At 35.3% G+C, this 23403-nt stretch overlaps 1 protein-coding gene across 2 annotated transcripts in view; it reads right to left on the reverse strand.

Annotated features, from left to right (window-relative positions):
- PCCA (propionyl-CoA carboxylase subunit alpha) overlaps positions 1–23403 on the reverse strand; it is a 373670-nt gene that overhangs the window by 269863 nt on the left and 80404 nt on the right. For both annotated transcript variants that reach the window (XR_012922419.1, XM_012751855.2), the window contains exon 7: positions 2521–2652. Coding sequence is in view for 1 of the 2 variants with exons in the window: in XM_012751855.2 (XP_012607309.1) it covers positions 2521–2652 (132 nt within the window). In the remaining variant the exon portion in view is untranslated. The remainder of the gene's footprint in view (positions 1–2520; positions 2653–23403) is intronic.

Here is a 23403-nt window from a genome sequence, read left to right on the forward strand (position 1 = left end):
CACTAGGTTTACAGGCATGAGCCACCGCACCCGGCCTACAGCATGATGTTTTAAAAGGGGAAAGAAAGTAGAATATAATCACCGAGAAAAAAAAAATTTAGTCTTAAAAATATTTAAAAATACAAACTAATTTTGAAGAACTCTATGGATTTTGAAAAAGCTAGATTTATCTACACTATAATTAGCATATGCATTCTGCCAATGCAAAACTGTTATTAAACAGTTGCTAAAACCACAAGATATTCCAAAATGTTACACTATTTATTTTAATCTGCAAACTCTATCTGCATACTCTCAAAAATAATCTTCTACCAAGTAAGTCTAAATTACAAAATATGAAAAGCAGTGTAGTTCCAAATGAATGTAGAGTTATTGCACAAGAAATCTAACCGATTAATTTAAAAAAAAATATGTATATCCTCTTGAAATAAAAACAAACCAGAAATAAAACTAGTATTAAAAGTTATTTCCCACAGAAATAAAAGGACATTTTTAAAAAATAACTTTTAAATGCTTATCTGAAAACTATAACCAGCAGGTTCAGTTGTGGCTTAATAAATTAATTCAGAAATAGGTGTTAAGAACCATGTACCATGGGTAAAGTTAACAAAGATAATGAGAATCAATCATCATTTGAGAGTGTAATAGGATGTTACAAATCATCTAATGCATATAATGAGACAAACTGAAAAGATAAGCAGATTTCTTTTCATCTGTTTTCTATTTTTCCATATTTTCCAAATTTACCATAAAAAAGAGACTACAAATTCAAATGCAGCCTCCTGGAGAAGACAACCAAAATAACCTATTGAACAAGCAAAACCAAGTTTATTACCTACTACAGTAAAGGACACCACCCACTTTTAGGCAATCTCATACATTTCACTGAGATCTGTTCAAGACCCACTAGTAGCTGCAGTTGAAGATCATATTAATAGAGTCAGCAACTGCAAGCTCCTCTGGTGCCCACTGAGCTCCCCACTCAGGGGTCTCCCCAATCACAATGGTAAGATGAGTCTCACATTGGGGAGAGCTCCAATTTCCTTTAAAGGAAGCCTAGGAATGAAGAATCCTTTGATTTTCTGATCAGACTTGAAAACTGATGGATAATATTGGAGGAAACCTTTGTTACTTAACAAAACGTCCTCAATACTTTTTGTCCTAAGTTCGTAAGTCGAAGTTCACACAGAAGAAAACAGGCATAGGCCCAGTATGTCTTCGTGCTGGCTTAAAGTGCCAGTGAATTCTTAAGGTTTCATCAAATCAGCATTAAAACAGAACAAAATTTACCTGGGAACCCTCAGTACTTTCTTCCGTCTTGTTTTGTCCATAGAAGACTGGGTCTAGGAGAGATCTTCTCTCCAAATTTTAAACCAGCAAGGTATTACATACTGTCAGATTTGCAATTAGAAATGGCCAACTATTAGGTCGGGAGCCCAAGATATGAGTTGCACAAACAAGACATTCAGTATGCCATTATGAGATTCTCATGGGTTTATCTCAGGCTAAGTCTGTGGTTTCTCTGAGTCAGATTTCTCTCTTCAAATGCATTAAATTTGTAACTCAAACTCATGTTTTTACCTTTCTAAATGGCATCATTTCACCAACGATAATTTAGAAGAGGGGAAGAGGAAGGGGAAACAGGAAGACCTATTAGAAGGGGAGAATAGGATGAGCCTGAGAGTGGCTTGAGACCACAAATCACACAGAAAGGCAGGGAGGTTTAGAAAAACTATAAATGTTGCACAAGGTCTTTTGGAGGCTACCACCAAAATCTTTCCTATGAAACAGGTAACTCTAATCCATTTGTGGTAGCAGAGAAAGGCTAAGCCCATTGGAGACTTCCAGGATGGGCTCTTTACTACTTTCAGGCAATAGGCCTTGAAGTAGTTGACTCCGCTCCCTCCTCATTCTTTTGTGAGCAGCTTTAAGCCAGAAATAGGAAGTTTTATAAACAAGCAAAAGCTAGCTGGGAAAGAGCCACATTGTTATACTACTACACAACTCCATTCTATACATTTTGAAAGAGCCTGCAAACAGAAGCAGTATAAGACCCAGAATAAGCTGATGACCTTACAGATAAAATCATTAATAGATGCTCCCATTCCAGAAATTAAATACCTCCCTTTCAATAAAGATACTTGCAGATATTATAAACAGAAGTAATAATGAAAACTAATTGTTTTATATTACTCAAGAGAATCAAGGGGAAAGAAACTATAGTAAACAACATTCTAAGAGCAAATCAAATGCCCATTTACCCTTCAAATCACAAGAAAAATTTTCACTATTAAGAGAAAAAGTAAATATTTTATTAATACAGGTGGTACAATATTAACCTCAATTTCTGCCATTGTTACACAAGCTCTTTCTCAAAATAAACAAACTACTCAGTCAATAGGTATCGATAATACTCCTCACATTTCCCACGTCCAAGTCCACAACTGACACGTTTGGACCTTTAACCAAATGTGGCTTGAAGACATGTACAATAAAGTTTAGAGCAAAATAGCTTCTCACCTTGACTACCCCATCAAAGCCAGGGATTGTGTTAACCTTTGCTTTCTTAGCTAATAATTTGCTTTCAATCTTGTCACCCATGGCTTGAATAGCATGTCTGTCAGGGCCAATGAAAATGACATCTTCTGCTGCCTGTGGAGAAAAACAAGTTGAAATTTATAACAAAAACATTATAGAGCATGATATAGAGTCACAATTTTATAAAAAGAAAAACATATATATATACACACACACACTAATTATTTATATAGCAAAAACAACTTAAAAGTAAGCACTAGGGCCAACACTTTAAATATGTAATACTGTACTGTGTGTAGTACATGCATGAATAGACATATGAAACAAAGTTAAAGAAAAACAACTGAAAGTAATGAAGAACTCCTGCTTGATAGTAACAGTATTCTTTGGAAAAGCAATTTCTATGACACATTTATATATAATATTCTACCACCCAATCTAAATAGCAAGTTCAACTTTTAAATCACCTTATAATCTTTGTATTCTCCATAGCCTGTGTCATAGTGGCTAGTACAACACAAATATCCACAATTACCGGATACCAACTCTGTGCCAGGCTCTGAGCTAAATGTAGGAGATAACATGGATAAAGGCCACAGGATATCGATGAATTCCAGGGAACATGAACAGATCATTGATAACTCAAAGAAACAAACAAAATAGAGTACAGCGTGTTTACAACCTGTGACTACGACAGATGAGGCAAGAATACAGTGGGAATTTGACCAGGTAGAGTTATGGTTTCAATAAAAAAAAACTACTCTGTACAAAAAACATTTAGTTTCCTGACAATAGATCTACCTCTCTGTGTGTATGTCATTATAATAAACAAAATGCTAATGAGGTAGAAAGAATTAGAGACAGAAGAAAATATGATGCAGTTAGCTCCACCACTGGGTATGGTCTAGAAAAGTAAGGGCAGGGGCTGCTGAGATAAAGAATGAGGCATTATGTGAAGATCTCAAATTAAACATAAAGGAATAGCCAGATCCGTATGCTGGCAGCAGCAAAGTAAGGTGCCTAACTGTTGATTCTCCTACGACCTTTGGAAAGAGTTGGTATAAACAATAAATCATATATTTGTATATAATTGTTACATCACCTATTCCACCTGTTAGCATTGCTGCCTGCAAAGAACCTTGGCTTGGGAAAAGAGATTCGTTCTCCTGATGACCAGAACAGCTATGGCATTGTGTCACTTGGACTGCTCTCATGGCCATTATGGACTGAGAAGATTAAACCCACTCTCAGCAGGAAGGGGAAATAGAACTGGGAATCAGCAAAGGCCGCATATGAGGAGATAAATGCCTGGGAGATGAGATAATGATTTCAACTTTGCACAAGCTGAGCTGAGAGGCCTGTGGGACAGTCAAATACTCATGTTCAGGAGGCAGATAGACATTTTAAGACAAGTTCAGGATGAGATACAGATATTTAAAGGCTTCCAATATAGAAGGGAATTAAAAGTTAGGGATTCAGAAAAATGGGTAGTAAAGTCAATGCCTTTAAATCCATGATGCATACTTTCCCTTCTGCCCAAAAGCAAGACAGAAGGGAAATTTTAGACTCTTGAGTCTAAAGCTTCTGTTTCTTTGAGTGACAAGGTGGATAACAGCTGTCTTGCAAGTTTGATTGTAAAATTAAATAAAATAACATAGGGGAGGAAAATTATCTTTTCCTTCTACCCTTCTAAGTTTACAGCTGGGCACCTATTACAAAAGACAGATTAACAAAAGAAAAGCATACCAATTTATTTAATATAAGTTTTGCATGACATAGGAGCCTGCATAAAGAAATGAAAACCCAAAGAAACAGTTAAACTTGAGTGTTTTTTACACAGGTTTGCTGAGGAGTGGTCAGTCATGAAGAAATTAGAGAGCTAAGAGTATGTGTAAATGTAGTAAACTGGGGGAAACTTGGTATGGCATCTGTTTGTTCAGATTCCTCTATGTGTCCTTCCATCTTGGAGATAAAAATGCTCCTTTTCTCCCAATACAGAACAGCACCTCTCACAAGAAGGTCTTAGGACTTGTTTCATGGGAAGTTCAGAAAATCCTTCTTAGGTGTTATAATCTGCTTCAGATAAGAATAGTAGAGGAAGGTCAGAGACATTCCTACTCTTGCTGTTTTCTCCAATTCCTTAAACTTAAAATATTCAATATGCCAAGGTGCCGTGTTTTGGAGTAGCATGTCCTGAACTCAATCAATAATAACATAAAGCACAACTCTTAGTTTTTGTCTGCTATGCCTAAGTCTTAATAAAAAGAGAATACTAGAATAAGAAGACAGTTAGGACCACAGACCCCAATATTTATTGTGTAGGAACCCAAACACCTACAAATTATTGGTGTTAGAAGAGGCAGAATGGTAGACAAGAAACCTCTTCAGCCATAGCACTGGTTCATAAAGCATCTCTCTATCAAATGTCTGTATCTAATTTTAATAGACCCTATTTTCATTAAAAAAAATCATATGCAAAACCCCCAAAACATAAAACCTTTAAGAAGTGGAGCTGTTCTGTGTGAGGAGATAATAGCAGTAGTCCTACACCTCCATATACTCTCTCTCTCTGGCTTGATAATCATTTCAGACCAGGACAATAATCATATTCATTTCTCTTTATTTCATACCTGCAACCACCAAACACTAAGTAAAGGCAAAAGGAAACAATCATGCTTCAACTATCAATTGTCTTTCCGTATTCTCATTTTACTTGCTAAGATGGAATAATTTTATTATAAATGCTGTTTTAAAAAGCACTATGCCAGGCAGATGTAATCAAGTAATCAGAATATCCATACAGACAAAGAGTTGAAGAAATAACATAAATGAGAACATCCAAAATACATTATCATTATACAGTAAGACTTCTGATTAACAGGAGCCCAACGACCTAGACCACTGATTAACCAGATTTTTCTCAGGGATTCTAATTTAGGAAAATTACTCACCCAAAAATGCAAAATTGTCAGGAAAAAAAGCTTACGTCAAGTATTTAGTGACTATTTTTTTGTCCCATCCAACACAAAAGAAAATAGCCAGTAGTCTGCTAGATAACTACTCAAACAAATGTTTCAGTGAGCTAACTTTCTTTTCATCAATATGTTTTGGAAGCACTCACTAGGTTGGCCTTTAGATGTAACTAAAGCAAAGTGAGAAAGCAGCACCCTAGGCTCCTGACTCCCAGAATTCTGTCATCAAAAACCAAGAATGGGGTAGTATGGTAACTGTATGGTAACTGCAAAGTGATGGAGCATGTTTCAAAAGTTTTGAGTTTTTGACAAGAGTCAGTTGTGTGATTTAGAACTGGAGGTCAGATTTTTATCTACCTTTTGATACTCTTCTGTTAACCCTGTATCTTTCATTAGCCATCTAATTATCGGTTTCCCTTCATCACCAATAAATCTTTTTAATATGCCATAGCAATAAAACTTCTCTCTAAAAAATGCTTTTTAAGGTCCTTTTAAATTTATCTCAGATAATAAATATAATCCCTGAATGCAGATAAATGTTTTATGGTCATGAAAAAAGTGGGTATTTTTCTATCATTACAGGAAAATACTTTAATAGTGATTCATAAAAAAGAAATTATGAGCTGGATGTGGTGGTGCACACTTGTAGCCCCAGCTATTCTGGAGCCTGAGGCAAGAGGATCGCTTGAGTCTGGGAGTTCAAGGCTGCAGCAAGCTATGAGCCCGCCTATGAATAGGGAGTGCACTCTAACCCAGGCAATATAGCCAGACCTTGTCTCTTAAGAGAAAGAAAAATTATGAAAAGCTGAAATTGCTGCTGTAAGATTCCATTCATTTTCTAAGTTCTGTGATTTTACAACTCTGGAAAAAATTTGATAGAAAAACAGGGGAAAGGGCCGAGTTTGAGCAGTAGTTAGGGAAGTAATGAGATTTCATTTATGTTGGGAATGAAGGGTGAAACAATTGTCATCTGTAAGAATTAAAACGTATGATACGTATTTTATCCTCAGAAATACCACAAGTTAGTAAACTGCCATATTATGAATTCATATTTTTAAAATGTATACACTTCAGTTTCACCAGGAGTTGCTACTTGGATAATTATAAAACCAAGGCCAGACAAGAGAGAACTATGAAAAAAACTGCTGAATTGCCCAAAAGACCCAGATTCTGGTTTTCAATATTATATTATTCTCTGTTAAAAGAAAAAAGGGTCTCTGACAGAAAAGTCCAGTTCCAGGATTAATGCAGGGAGATTAGTACATGAGATAAACTAAGTCAGCAAGAAAGCTTTCCAAAATTAATATAGCTATGTCAAAAGACTAGAGTAGCAGATAGAAAGGGGTACTCACTGAATATAGTGATGTCAATATGAACATCAAAAAGAATAATGGGAAGATGACAAGGTGAATTCATCTTTTCAACACCTCAGAATAAACCTTTTTCTGCTGTCAATATGCAAGTATTTGGACTTCTTGGACATGTGTTACTGCTTTTAAAATGCATGGCTCTTTAAAAAGTAATATAGAGGGAAATTAATATTATACATGAAACTAAGCAAAATAAAAGTATCAAAGTAAAAATACAATATAACGTTTGGGTTTTTTTTTTCTTTTTAGAGATGGGGTACCATTTGTCACTCAGGCTGGAATACAGTGGCACAATCATAGCTCAGTGCAGCCTCAAACTCCTGAGCTGAAGCGATCCTCCCACCTCAGCCTCCCAGGTAGCTGGTCTTACAGCTGCAAATCAATACGATGTTTTTGTAAAGGAAAAAAGGGGACCGGAATAATACCCATGTAGGTGGAAAAAAGCACAGGAGAAAGACATACCAACACAATAAATTGAAACTATTGCCTATTTAAAAATAAGCTAAAAGACATTTTTAAATGATACAAAACATGAAATAGCATAAATCATAATTAGAAAAGCTCAGAAATGAGATGATAGAACTCAGGATACTACTAGAAATTAAAGAGAAAATCATTTCAAAATGATGACTAAACTAGAAGGAACATAGAGTGAATAAAGAAAATAGATAATGCTTTATGAGAAAAAGAAAAGATATTTTTAAATTTTAATATCAAAAATGAATTAAAAATATAAGAGAAAATGACAAATATTGAAGATAAAGAACATCCAACATATAGATAATAGGAATCCTTGAAGAAAACAAGGCAAAAAAAATACTAAAAACTATAACTCAAGAAATTTACTTGAATTAAAATACATTTTAAAAGACTATACTGTAACATACTTGAGAAATTCAACCCAGAATGACCAGCACATCAAGATACAGTATAGCAATACTACTTAAGAAAATGGGCCTACAGTGCAGTGGTATCATCATACATAGCCAACTGCACCCTCAAACTCCTGGGCTCAGGCTATCCTCCTGTCCTGCCTCCCAAGTAGCTAGGACTACAAGCATGTGCCACCACACCTGGCTAATTTTTTCTATTTTTTTGTATAAACAGGGTCTCATTTGTTGTTCAGGCTGGTATTGAACTGCCAGCCTCACGCAATCCAGGGCACCCAGGCATCAAATAGCTTTAAAAGAAACCAAAGTTATCTTGAAATGATGGCCTGGAGGAGAAAATGTAAAACATGAGCCTAGATATAATATCTTGTCAGATCAGACAGCAAGGAGGCTATCCAAGAACCTGAGGTCAAGTCAAAAATGCTCACGAGCCAATTTAAGCCCCACTGGCCAAAAAGGGACCATGTGAGTTTTACTAAAATGCCATCGGATTTAAACCTATAAAATAAGTCTGTGACTTCACGGCAATATTTTTTTTAAAGAATTGGTTAACTTGGAAGGATAGGGAACCAATTTATTACCTCAAAAACTACTAAATAAAGAATTAGGCATTTATCTTGCTTTTGCTATATGAATTGTACCACCGGGTAACCAAACAGTAAATGAGGGGAAGAGTCTCTTCATAAATATTTTCCAACTAACAAAAAAAGTTAGAATTAAAATACCAAATTTTACAATCCAACGAATTATTAGATATGGGTGGTAAGCATCAATAGCTGTTTATATCTTAAAAAGAACTAAGATGACATTATGTGCCTCCTACAGTCTTGGCCAAAGGGATCAAACCTGAGTCTGATCCCATCTCAGAAACCAAGTCCAATTTGTAGGAAACGATAAGAATGGAGGAAACAATTGACCTGCACCATTGTTATACAATCATCAAGGTCAAGACCGAAGGAAAGGCCGGGCGCTGTGGCTCACGCCTGTAATCCTAGCTCTTGGGAGGCCGAGGCGGGCGGATTGCTCAAGGTCAGGAGTTCAAAACCAGCCTGAGCAAGAGCGAGACCCCGTCTCTACTATAAATAGAAAGAAATTAATTGGCCAACTGATATATATATAAAAAATTAGCCGGGCATGGTGGCGCATGCCTGTAGTCCCAGCTACTCGGAAGGCTGAGGCAGAAGGATCACTCAAGCCCAGGAGTTTGAGGTTGCTGTGAGCTAGGCTGACGCCACGGCACTCACTCTAGCCTGGACAACAAAGTGAGACTCTGTCTCAAAAAAAAAAAAAAAAAAAAAAAAAAAGACCGAAGGAAAACTCTACAGATCAACCATCCAAGTTCCTCAACAGATAAACTGCAAGGAAAGAAGGTCCAATGGAAATGGACAAGGATAGATTTAAAAGACAAATTGAATTCAAAAATAAATAGACAAGATAAATCATGGTGTCTAGGGTTACACATTTGGGGAAGAAAATCATTTTAAAATGCAAGGAAATGATTACTATAAAAGCCAAAGTAATAGGTATGTTCAGAGAGAGGATGGAAGTTAGGATTGGTGTGGGTCACATGGTCAAGCCTTCTAGGATTAAGGGTCTGTGTCTAGGCCTATACAATGATTTAAAGATTGTTTGCCCTATTATACTTTATTAAGCCATACATTGGTCTTAGGTGGTTATCTCTCTTTTATTTTACAATAAAAATCTTAAAACGATTTCAGAGTAGCCACCAGCTTATAGGAATGAAATCAACACCTGGACTGGAGCAGCTGCAGCAGCACCCATGGCCAGTGAGAGGTTTCTAAGGCCAGTTTGTCAGCCTCTTCTAGGGACTTTTTTGCTTTAAAATTAGTGGGGTTTTTTGTTTGTTTGTTTTTGTTTTTTAAGTACATTCTCATGTTTGACTGGGATGCTTCAGTAAACATGGACATTTTGTACAAAGTGAAGCATGGAGAAATGTATACTTCCACTAAAGGTTAAATATGGAAACTGTAAAGCACAAAAACATTGATTTCACCGGCTTGGACCTAGACAGCCAGAACAGGACCCAGCCTCCGCAGCATCACTACTTCCAAAACACTCAAATTTTGCTCTCTATATGAACTAGGCCCCAAAAGACCTCACACTCAGGGATTCCATCTTACTAGTGTTTGCAAATAAAAGATAAGGAGAACATTTAAACACAGTGAAGGGATCCTAGTGTGATCTTCGTGATCATGAGTAAACACCAGTCTACTGGGTAAGGATGAGCATTACTTGTGCTCAACATTGTCATGGAGATCCTGCATCTGGGCAATGTGACAATGCATGATAAGAGGAAACTAGAATATGAATTTTTTCCCAACATGACTGTGGGGCATCAAGGAAGGGAGAAGCAGAAAACCTGGAAGAGGGTGCCTTCAGCTCCAACCCATGACATCTACAGGAGTCATTTTCTTTAACTGCTACCAGCTCACTATAAATCAAGAATCTAATTTATATGGTTTGTCAGGATAAGAACCTAAAGGAATTTGAGTATTATGGAAGATGGGTAGTGGAAGGGGGCAAAGTTTCTATTAATTTTAAAATTCTAAATAAAAGCTTATAAACCAACAGTTTTTTAATTCATTTGAGATGCTAATTGAAAGTTCAATTGATATCCACTGATATACTTACAAACTGTATTGAACTTATGGCGTACTGTATATACTGTGACTTAGTTTAACTGAAGGAACCTGTGTCTTTCTCTTTCAATTTTACTGGGTTGTATTTCATTTAGTCTAATGTATATTCTGTATTAAGTGTCTACTTGTCACAATGCACTCAAGTAATAGTATTACTTCCAGATAATAGCCATGTACAGTATACAGTGAGGGAAAGAGAACAGCAGTAACTTTTCCCACTGTAATTACTGGCAGAAGTCAAGTTTCCTAGTTAAGTATATTTTTAAGGAATATAGTTAAATATAAAGCCTTGTTTCTCGTGCATAGGTAGAAAGTAGGCATTACAGGAATAGAGCACTCTCTATTTCTAATATTTGGCAGTGGGATGATTTCCACTCCCATTCACTAATATTAAGTCAGAAAGTTGTTAAATTATGTTTATTAAATGTTTTGGGTTTTCTCACAAAGGTACTTGTGGCAAACAAAGTTTTTAGTACTTATTACTTTAATAAACACCATTTAAACAAACAAAACTGTAAATCTCTGAATATCTTTATACTTTCTCAATAAGCTTTTTAAACTTATGGAGAAAAGATCGTAGTTTTTAAAATTTGAATTACTATATTGTATATTAATTTTAGAAATGTTCTTTCCATTCCTAAAAGACTAAGAGTGAAGTTTGTTAGTATTTGCAATTTCTTTTGTGCATATCTGATTTCTTTTTATTTCTCTGTAATCAGCACTGATATCTACTTTCAGAGTCTCAATGATTGTAAAGAAGAAAGAGACTGGTCAGTTAAGCTTCAACATTCTATACTCTTTGTGCAGATCAGGATCCTCAAAAGAGATGAGTTAACATAAACCAGAGTGGGTATTGACATTTTTTCTCTTCCAAAAATGCAGGTGCAATAACATTTCAAGGTGAAAGACTCATTCTAAGTTCCTAACGTTTAAGAATGCAAATGAAGTATTTTGTCTTCTCTGTGCCTGGAGGTGTTCTGTGAGAAAATAGAAAGATGTTTCTAGGATTAGTTCCACAGATTTCCTTTATCATGTAAAATCTTAGGCTGCTTGCACTAGCAAGAATCAAAGAAAAGCAATATAGAAGATATCCAGAGAAAATTCAATAACTTGTTTAGCAATAACACTGAGAAAATTGGAGTTAACAAAAACATCAGGTAGTAGGATGAATTTTAGTCTCCTTCCTTTAAAGAAATTCTAGTTTTAATATTAAAACATTAAAGCAGATACATTGTCAAATATTGATAATCAGTTATAACACTAAATTCCCTTGGATGAAATTGCTACCTTGCATTCCCAAGATTTTTTTTTCTTTATAATATTGATGATGTTAGTGGCCTCTGAGAGGAGGTTTTTCCAGGTTCTTGGTGATTGTTGGAAGACAAGAATTTCAGGATGCACCACATAAACCAAGCAAGCGACAGCTTTTTACTGAAAGCAAAAGTGCACTCAGGAGAGAGCAAGCAAGAGAGGCAGGGGTAGGCTTGAAAGAAAGCAGCTGCACTGGGAAGAAGTGGGTTTTGGTCTTTTGAAGTCTTACTAATTGAGAGGAGGAACAGCTAAGGCTAAGGGGTTGGCTTTTACTGGAATTTGGGTAGTAATTCCTAGAATTGGGTTCCCTCCCATATTCATACTTCATATGGTTGTTTCAGAACCATCATGGTGATTTCAAGGGTAGAGAAAATTTAAAGCAACAATGTAAATGATATAATTAGCCAAAGTTCATGTAAGGTGGCAGAGATAGCTGACAAGCTGGTCAAAGCTGGTTCTTGTCTGTGGTTATCAGCCGTCTAGTTAGCTTCTGCTTGAGGGCTGTTTACTTTAACATTTGCACCCAATCTTCAAGCCCCTGCATCCGGTCTCAGCCCTGTCTCCTAGTCTCCAATTCTAACAACAATGCTACCAATTCAAATTTGAAAGTTTTTCTTTTAGAAGTTTTAAGAAAATGAGGTAAGTTTCATATTTAAATTCAATATGTATTGCTAAGGCTGTGGTCCCCAACCCACAGGCTGCAGACTGTACTGGTCCCTGGCCTATTAAGGAGCTGCCACAGAGCTCCGCCACCCTCCACCCTCATCTGTAGAAAAACTGTCTTCCATGAAATTTAGAAATGGGGGGCAGAGGGAGCACAGCAGGAGGTGAGTGGCCAAGATCAAGCTTAGCTGCTCCCCATCGCTCACATCACCGCCTGAACTCCACCTCCCCATTCCACCTCCCCAATTATTCCACCATTCATGGAATAATTGTCTTCCATGAAGCTGGTCCCTGGTGCAAAAAAGGTTGAGGACCACTGTGCTAAGGCACTCCTAAGGCAAAATGATGATAGGAATTATTTAATTTTGAAGTTGTAATTTCTTTTATACCTCATATAAATTAATTTTATTTTATATGCCTACAATTTAGATATTAAAAATGAGCTGTTTTCATTTCTTCCTGATCCATTCTTTTTAGTGTTTCATGAATACTAAAAGTAATTGGTACCTTTCTGGTTGGAAAATAATATTTTTCCAGCTCAACTTTGGAATACAATTCATAATAACTATGAATTTAGATTAGTGATTTTATAGTTTAAGCAAAAAAATGAAGACTTGATAATACTTTAATTAGCATGAAGAGATGTTGCTATAAATGCCTAATCCCATCCCTTCCCTGTTCATGCATCACAGGCCATTCATATTTACTGAACTGCTAAAGTGAATAAGAGCAGGAAGCTGGTAAACTGGTGAGAGGCAAGAGATTTTTTCTTTAGTCCAAACATCGGATATTTACATTTAATTTTACAACCTTTTCATTTGGCCTAGGATATTCTCCCAATTGTATACTTTTTCTGTTTCCTTTGAAGATACTTATAAATTTCTTTTAAAGTTTATAACAAGTCAAAACCCTTCCAAGTGCCTTGCTTAACTTAAGTGTTTTCTGTAATACAGCAAGTTTTCGATCCCACTGTTTGGTAGAAATAGAGTCACGTGGTTTTAATAAAGCATGTTCTACCTACAGTTGGGATTTTTTTTATTAACACACTTAATTGCTGTGCTATATTATAGCCTATATTTATAAAGCTTATTTCAAATATTGAATGGAATATTAAAATAGCACAGATTAGGATTTCTAACTAATTGCCTTGAACAACTGAATCACTCCTCACATTACTCGGCACCATTCTAATCCTACAATCTGCTATGTTCACCCTTTATTCTAGTTAATAATAATGATATAATGAAGTAAAAGTGAAAATAAAATGTAGTGGAATAACCAAGTTGAGATTTATTTTTCTGTAGATAGGAAACATTTAAGTTTAAAGAAAGTAAAAGAACAAGGAATATAATAATAACTACAATATTTATTAACTTATTTATTTAGCACTATTTATTAATACACAGCCTTGTGTTAAAGCTCACTTCATCCTAAAAACCATTTTAAAGATAAACATTTCAGTCATCAGATTCTGGTTTGTTAAAGTTAGAAAGTCTTCAATTTATTCTAGAATTATATAGTAATATCTATGACACTTTACAGTTTTAAAAGGTGTCTTTTTGTATCATTTCTTCCTCCAAAACAAAAGGCCTAAGAAACCATCAGAAAATAAATAATCTCTACTTACCAATAAAAGTAAAATGAAGATATGCAAGATAAAATGACTTGCCCACAGTCCCTCGATCGGTAAAGTGACACAGATAAGACTAAGAAGGCAGAGACCAGAATTTGTATCTGTGACTCCGTACCATCTCATACCCAACTCACCTGCTTTAAACAGGTTGCAGGTGGCCAGTGCTAACTCAACCAGTGACAGGTTACTGGGAAGTTACCAGACATCAGGTTTGCCTGGCATATCCTTGGACATACCTATTACCCCAGCATCCCATCTGATTAATGTCCCTTTTCACTCTCAGAAGTAGGCTGGTTTGGGTAGACATGGTTTTCACACACAAGGAGTTTATAGTTTAGTAGAATAAGTAATATGCATACAAACACTAAAAATTATACATGGTAGAGAGTAGTCAATGCACTAAAAGAGGTAAAAATCAGACACAACAACCAGAGTGCAACATGGGAATCAAGGAAGCCTTCACTAAAGAGGCAGCATTTGAGTGGGAAAAAAGGCAACCAGGATTTGGAAAACTAGCATGGGAAAACAAACGTTTAAATATACAGATAAACACCTCTCTCATTGATCAGTAAGCACCTCTTTGATCATCAGAGAATGATGATGAGGCCACCCACAACCAGTGCTCCTCCAAAGGAACTTCTCTGTTTTTAAGTCCTACAACAACCAGATCTCAATTTTATACTTCTGTGTCTACTTAACACTTAAAGTCATTCATTCATTCGTTCTACAAATAGCTGCCAAACACCTACACTGTGTCAGACACTGTGCCGAGTCTAGGAATTCAATGATGGACAGGACAGAGATGCACCGTTGACCTTGTGTAGTTGACCAACTCGGAAGGCAAAAATACAAGCAATTAAAATACAAATAAAGCATGAGTATTACAGTAGAGGAATTATAGAGTACTCTGGGAAACTAATAATGGCAATTGGACTAAAGCAAGGATAGATGGAAACTTTGTTAGCCAACTCAACATAAGTTTACTACAATATCTGTACATGTGAAGTGGCAATATTGCAATTATTAACTGTATAAATAATAAAAGACAAAAGAAATTCTTTCCAAGATATAAATTCTCTCTTTACTTCAGAAAATTTCTCCTTTCAATTCATATTAACTGTTGTTACTATTTAACATGCTCAGATCACCTGCCAAGAAATAAAGGGCAACACCTCATATGATGGCAACTAATTTGAAATACATTCTTCTGTCCTCTCTGCTACCAATAACAAAGACTTACAGAGATTTAGCCCTTTTCCAACATGGGTGCCCAACCTACTAGTAAAGAATTTTCAAATTAACAACACGTAAATTGATTCAGGGTGTTTTTGATGAGAGGATAGTATAGAAATGATATTAGGCTGAAAAAAGTGCAATTTTATGGATTTAAATACACACTATTGGAAAACAATTAAAAATCATAATCACTGTTGCCATAACTAAATGGTCAAGATATAGCAGGAAAATGACTTTCAAACTAACTCATTTGTAAATTTCTAAATAAAAAAAAGTTTCTTTAAAATAATTTAAATCTCTATTACAACTCTGGATGATGTCACAGGTCACCCAGAAAACATATACAATATATTATCCCCACCTTGTGGTCAGCTTCATAAAAATAAACAGACTAAAAGTAGCACCATTTCCTCCTATATCTGCCCCCAAAACTTCCCTAATATGTTGCCAATGCCAACTGACTTTTATTTCCAGGAATTCCTTCTTTCCATGTTAGTCTCGACATGCAAAGTTATAATTCTGGTTCTTTCTTACAGTGGTTACCCTCTCCAATTTTTTAAATCACAAAAGATAATACCAATCTACAAATTCAAAATTTAAAAATCAGCTACAAAAAGCTAGAAATTTATTTAACACCCATATGTAATAGAATGAGGTGTTTTAAAACTTCTTTGTGCTTCAACTCTGCATCCGTGAGGCTGCCAAACCCTGTACCAGTATAGCTATATTTAGGGGATGGGGAGTGAATCCCTTGCTTCTTCTAGAGCAGAATTCATATATTTTGGGAAAACCAGAAATTTCATAAATTTAATCTAACACTAAATTATGCAGCAAGTCCTGCCTACTACATAAACACCTGAATGGTTAAAAGAGAGACACAATATCAACATTGGCAAGGATAAGGAGCAATAAGAACTCTTATAAGCCACTGGTTAAACTTTTGTATACATTGTAACTCTATAATATTACACTTTGGCAAAAACCCAATAGAAATGTATACAAATACACACTAGGAGACTTACATGAGAATGTGTTGACTAAAGTACTGATTATACAATTGTCAAAATGGAAAACAACCCAATGTACATTAATAGACCAAATAAAACAATTGTGATGTGTCCCCACAATAGAACATTAGAGCAATGAAAATGGATGAATGGGGAAGGAAGAGGTGGGACAATATGGGTGAATGAATGGATGAATTTTTAAATGAATCCCACAAACATTAATGAAAGAAGCCAAAAATTGTTTGAAAGTATATGGCTCTAGCACAGTGTGTCATGCCTGTAATCTTAGTACTTTGGTTTGCCAAGGCAGGAGGATTGCATGAGCCCAGGGGTTCGAGGCTACGGTGATCTAAGAGCACACCACTGCACTCCAGCCCAGGCAACAGAGCAAGACTCTGTCTCTTAAAAGGAAAGAAAGAAAAAAAACCATATATGGCACTATTTATATAAAGTTCAAACAATAGGCAAAACCAAACTATAAAATGATAGTATGCATACTAAGAAGGTAAAAGTATAAAGAGAAGCAAGGAGGAAATGATTCCCATAAAAGTCAGAATAGTAGCTCCCTTGAGGAGGAGGAGTATCATTTGAAAGGAGCATAGACAAGACTTCTGGGATGCTGAGATGCGTCCTATTTCTTGATCTAGTTAATATTATGTGGGTGTTCACTTTACAATGATGTGTTAAGCTGCATATTTATATTACATGCATTTTTCAGTATACATGTTCTATTTCACCATAGATAGTACCTAAAAAGATAGATTTCCTGTTGATATAACAAATAATTTTCTAACTATTAAAGATAGAAAGGCCTATATCAGGTACTCACAAATTATAGCCCAAAGGCCAAATCTACCCCACCACATGTTTTTGGAGTCTATAAGCTAAGAAATGTTTTTATATTTTTAATGATTTTTTAAAAATCAAAAGCAGAATAATATTTCATGACATGTTATATGAAATTCCAATTTTATGTAATATTATAGCAATGATAGTATCCAAAAATAAAGTTTTTTTTGAACACAGCTATACCCATTCATTTATCTACAGTCTAGGGCTGCTGTCACGATATTATTGCAGAGTTGAGTAATTAGAACAGAGTTGAATAGTTGTGACAGCATACTTCACAAAGCCTAAGATACTTATTGTCTGGCCCTTTACAGAAAAAGTTTGCCAAACACTGGCCTATATGATAAAAGGATTTAAGATTCCAGTCATCATAAACTTAAGCAACAGCTGAATAGTCATTTTACAGGGACACCTAAGAAAGTCATTTCTATGTATATAAATGTCTGCTTACTACTCAAGAGAGAATTTAGGGTATTAAATCTGTCCATGAATGGGCTAAAGCTAGATAATCCACCTCTTATTCATGTGTTTACTAAGCAAATATATATGAGCCAGACACTGTTCTAGGCACTGGGGAAAAAGCAATGATCAAAAAAGATAAGAATTCATGTGGTTCTGCAGGTTATATTCCAGTGGGGGAGAAAAACAAACAAAATAAATAAAATATATATCAAGCAGCAATAACAACTACAGAGAAAAATAAATTAGGATACAGAAATTGAGAGTGTGAGGTAGTAGGAATGTAGTAACCTGGAATTTTAAATTGGATAGTTAGGGTAGGCATCCTTGAGAATGACTTTCAATAACAGCCTAATAAGGTGAGGAAATGAGCCATGTCCGTATCTGGAGATACAGTGATCCAGACAAAGAAACTAGCAAGTGAAAAGGCCCAGAGATTGTAAGTATATGTGACCTTGAGAAACAGTTTACACAGTGGGAAAGAGTAAAAGAGTAGGTCAGAGAAGGAGGTGAGGGAGGTCTTGCAGGACTGTGGCTCTTACTCAGAATGAAATGGGAAGCCATTGCAGGTACTTTGTTGTTTGGTTTTTAGCAGAGAAATGTAAAGATCTCAGACTTACATGTTGTCATACCACTCTGGCTAGGCTTTGAGAATATCCTAGAGCAGAGGGGTTCCCAACCTATGGTGAGTTGTATAATTATTTCATTATATATTACAATGTAATAACAACAGAAATAAAGTACAGAATAAATGTAATCATTCCATAAAAATCTAATAAATAGCCAAATGCTGTTAACCCATTAAACATTCCAGCTCTCCTCTCCCCACAGCACCTACCCCACCAATACTTTTAGACAGAAATTTCTCTAAAAACGTATCTCCCAATTCTGGATTTCTTTGGCATTCTCTCAGATTTACTTTAGTCTGTAAGTCAACTTTTTCCTTAGCTAGCTTTCCTTATGTCACAATATGGCTGCCAGCAGCAACCAAGCCCTCTTGTTCACAAAGGGAGACACAGGGAAAATGTGAGAGAACCTGGGTTCCAATGCCTCTCTCTTAAGAATGAGAAAGTTCGTTTCTCAGGAATCCCAAACAAGCCTCACATCACTGACTCACACTGGCTTAAGCCTTGATTAATCCCTGAATCAATAATTGTCAGGGAAGATAATATGATCATAACTGGCTTTGGATAAATCACCTGCAATATGCAAGCATTCACTTAAGCACAGTTGTGTGATGTAACCAACACCTACAGACAGAAAGTCAAAGATGCATATCAGTAATTAACACTGGGGGAAAGATATCAGAGGAGACAGAATTTAGAGTGCTCACCTTAAACTGGAATACCACATATTCCTTTTGTATCCACACCTACCTTTAACTGTTCTTAGGACTTGAAGCGTCAAAAGTTCCCATGGGTTGTCTTTCAGGGTGATTTTTGAGACTGAATATTCCAGTCTGAGGGAAATATTGTGGGGAAAAAGAATCTTGGATCTTAGCATTAGATTAACCCTGATAGGCAAGGGTGGAGTTTACTAAAAAGAAGATGATTTGAAAAGTATAAATGAGAAGATAGCTTTGTTTTCAAAGAGACACAATTCTAAGAACAGTAGAACAAAATTAAGGAGTGAATAAGTTTATAGGTGGAGGCCTGTGAGAGTTTAACTTCTTGTAGGGTACTGTTTCTTTTCATATTTAGTATATGGTTTAAATTTTTTCTACTCCTATATAATAAGTGCATTAAACCACGTAATTCTTCAGTCTGAAATGCCTTGTTCTTAGTGATACAGAAGTACATCACACATGTCACTACATGCTTAAGACTCCAACAGCACCCCAACACACTCAGATTGAACTCCCAGCTTCTTACAGTGGCCCTAACTGAGCTGCCCTGAGCCATCTACTTTTCCAATCACATATGACACCATAGGCCTCCCCATTCATGATTCCCCTGCCACACAAGTTCCTTTCTCTATATCCAACAAGCTAAGCTCACTCCTGCCTCAGAACATTTACACCTGCTATTCCCTCTGCCTGCAGAGCTCTTACCCTACACATCTACAAGTGCTGGCTGCTCCCCTCACCTTTCAGTTATCAGTTCAAATGTCACAACCTTCTCAGCACCACACCATCATCTACCATGGCCCCCCATACACACAGACACATGCACACCACAGGCCAATGACACTTTTATAGATGATGACCTTCAGTCAGGCACTAATCTCTGATCCAGTCAATTGTCGAGAGAGTGACATGATGACATGATAAAGAAAGCATGGCAACGTAAACAACAAAAACTGCATGCAAAGAGGCAAATGGAAGCAAGACTATAAGTAGCAGGTCAAGTATTCATGACCAAACTGAACTGAAAATCCAGAAATGATTAACGAGCCAATTCTACCATGACTTCAATTTCTTAAAAGATCATAAGAGCAGTTAGGGGCAAAAAAATGACAGATTATTGCCCCAATTCAAATACTAGCTGTAGGTTTTAGTCTTTTTTCCAGTAAAATACAGATATCATCTGTTTCTCTTATGCTTTAAAAACACAACAAGCATGAAGGATGGCATAAAAGTCATTTTGAGCACCTCTAACAGAAAACACATTTGGTGTTAATACCAGTATATAAATTATATTTACTTATAAGATCAAAGTTATTTACAGAAGCAATAATTAATTGTATTAGGGCACTTCAAGTTACAAATATTTAACTTTACTATTCTTTTATAAAATTCAAGATTAAAAAAGGGCTATTTGTACAAGCATAAATTTAAATTAACCAAAAAAGTGTCTATGTCTAAATTATTTTTAAAGAGAAAAATGATAGAAAACAGTAATTCTATATCAAAAAAGAGAAAACCACAAAAAAAAGAAAAAGAAAAAAAATCCACACACCATAGCATATGCCAGAAGAAATGCTGCTTGAACTTCCCATCCTTCTAAATTTGGTGCATCTTAAGAGATTCTGTGTCAGCAATCGAAGCCAGTGCTGAAGCACAACTATAGCAGTCCCACTCTCAAAATTCTTAAAAACCCAACTGGGACTTGTCAGTGGGGGGTAAATTAAATCCTTATGTATTGAGAAGCAAATAATTTGAAAAATGTACAGGGGCAATGAACTCTGAAGTTATCAGGCATCAAAATGACTATAAAAGTGTTTTGTTTAGTTTAGCTAAAAGACCTAAAGTTTCTAGTTTTCAACTATTTTCTAAAATGTATAAGACCTGCTAAACTTGGCCCTCAGGTTTAAGATGCAATTTATCAATTGTATATAAAACCATTAGTTCATTTGCCCAAGCCCCTTTTCTATTTAACTTGAACTAAAATCTGCAAAACATCCAAGTAACCATACAAGACAGATTTCCTAGATCAAATTAAATAACCCAATGATTTTCTTGTAGCAAGAAATGCATTACTACATAAAATATTTATCAGGTATCCATAAATGGAAAGCAAAAAAGAAAACCTGAAGTAAACTGAAGTCTGGTAATACTGAAAAACTATTCTTAGAAATGTTGCTACAAATCCTAACCACCTTTAAAACAGAATTCTATCTCTAATATACAGAACTGTTCAAATAGGAAAAAGAGAAATCTACTTTGATATTAATGATTTTCAAAAAAAAAAATCCCTTCACAATTGAATTTCTAAAGACACACTTTATATAAAGAGACTACCTTAGTGCCATGTTCTAATTTTCAGTAACTAGAAAATTAAAATGTAATCACTATGATGTGAATATTTTCTTTGGTCATTTTTAGTTCTGAGAATGTTTGAAGTCTTGAGTTATTTTTACATACTCTACTTGAAGCTATTAATTTTTTTATCCTTATGTTTTATATCTTAAAATGTTTTATAATGGTAAAAACAGAAACAATCAATTTTCTTTTTCAACGGGGGGCCATGTGCTTTCTTTGCCAAGATTCAAACAGATACTCCCTTCCCAACACAGGATGAACATGTATAACAGAATAAAACTTAAAACTCACTCGGACTTTTTTTTACTTTTTTTCAATGTTCTGCTAAAATGAATTTAGCTAATATATTTACTAAATAATAGGATAAACAGAAGAATTCTACAGTTCCTTATATGACTGTGTGTCTACTAGACCAAGTATCACTAAAACTAGTTAAATGCTCACTATACAAGAGGCAATTTGTCAATAATTGGGAAAAGCCTGCAAAATTAATAAGTGAATACTTCTGGCACTAGAAAGCTGGCAATGGCTATATAAGCTTTAGCCTTCTAAAACCATAATCAGAACTCTGGAAGATTAGTCAACATTTTAACACTTTCCGTCTGTACAAATGCTCAAAGTAGTGCTTACTGTCACTTGACAAGTTGCTTAGCATTGCAAAATTTGATAATTCATGTCTTACTGAATTTTTACTGACTTGGAGGAAAATAAAACACCAATTAAAAGCAGATGTCACCTTTAATTCTTACTGGCTGGGAAACTTTTAATTTTTTCCCCCAATGCAGAGACAGAATGCATGTAAATGACAGTTTGGACAGTTAAATATTCAAAGTCACTGATATCCCCCACAAATTTGCAAGTGATTTTCCAGAACTTAATCCCATGGGGCTTTTATCTGGCAAGCATCCAAACAGAATAGCTTCAAGTAGTCATCTAGAAGGCAAATTAACATTTTTACAAAGGCTACAAACACTAATCAGAACATTACTAAATATTCTCAAGATTTACATTTTTATCTCTATACATACAAAAATTTTTCAAAAGCCAAGTTGTTCCATGCTATTCCTGTTAAAACTCTACCTAATAAAAAAAACTAATATAAAGACTTACTAAACTGTGCTTAACCTGCCTTTATATTTAAATGATCCAAGTGCTAAATCACATCTAACTGGATTTATCATAACATAATAATCCAACTTGATTTCTAACATTTTTCAGTGTTTGTCAATACTGTATTGTTAGTCATAAATTCATACACTCACTTTTCAGAATCACAAATTCTGAACAAAACTTCTTAAATTGAATGTTTTGGCTACCACCACAAAAATAAAAAAGTAGATATGTACATAGATGGACAGAGAGAAGATCATACAAACACATACAACTGGCAATACTTTCTTGCAATAAACTCAAATTTTCATAAATATATATAAATAATTAAACTTAAAATGAATAAAGAATAATAACATTTTCTGCTAAAGCTAGCTAGGCTAGTATTTTCTAATGCTACTCCATCTATGCATGAAGAGGCTTAAAATAAAATCCCAAGTTCCAAAAATGCTTCATTGTAATAAATCAAGTTTTTCTACAAAAAGAAAACTTCTATACCCCCATAAGATGCTAAATAAAATAAAATAAAAATTTTAAAAAATCAAAAAAAAAAAAAAAAGAAAAGAAAAGAAAACTTCTGGATTTTCCCAAATGCCACAATTTCAAAAGCAATATCAATATCAGTCCTGTCCCTATTCCCGACAACACTGACCAGGGCCTCCACAGTTACCCTTTACTGATCTATGCAAGCTTTCAAAAGCCAGAATAAGCTGGTGCCTACCAACGAGGCACAGAGGGAAAAACAAATGCCATAAGGAATCATCAAAAAGATCCTAATCAAACTCATCTGATCCCTAGGAGATGGGAAGCCTAAACCCTCTGCTTCTGAAGACTCACTGTAACAAGCACACTTGTAGCTAGCTAGACGGGGTCAAGGAACCAGGTTGATCCTGTATTGTTCACCTCCTATGTCTAATACAGAGTATTTTCACTTGAACAGAAAGTGTGCCATGAAAAAAAGAATTTGGGGAAGATGAAATGGAAAGGTAGTCACAAAAAGAGGAT

Source organism: Microcebus murinus, chromosome 13 (genome assembly GCF_040939455.1).
Source record: "Microcebus murinus isolate Inina chromosome 13, M.murinus_Inina_mat1.0, whole genome shotgun sequence".
Lineage (NCBI taxonomy): Eukaryota > Metazoa > Chordata > Mammalia > Primates > Cheirogaleidae > Microcebus > Microcebus murinus.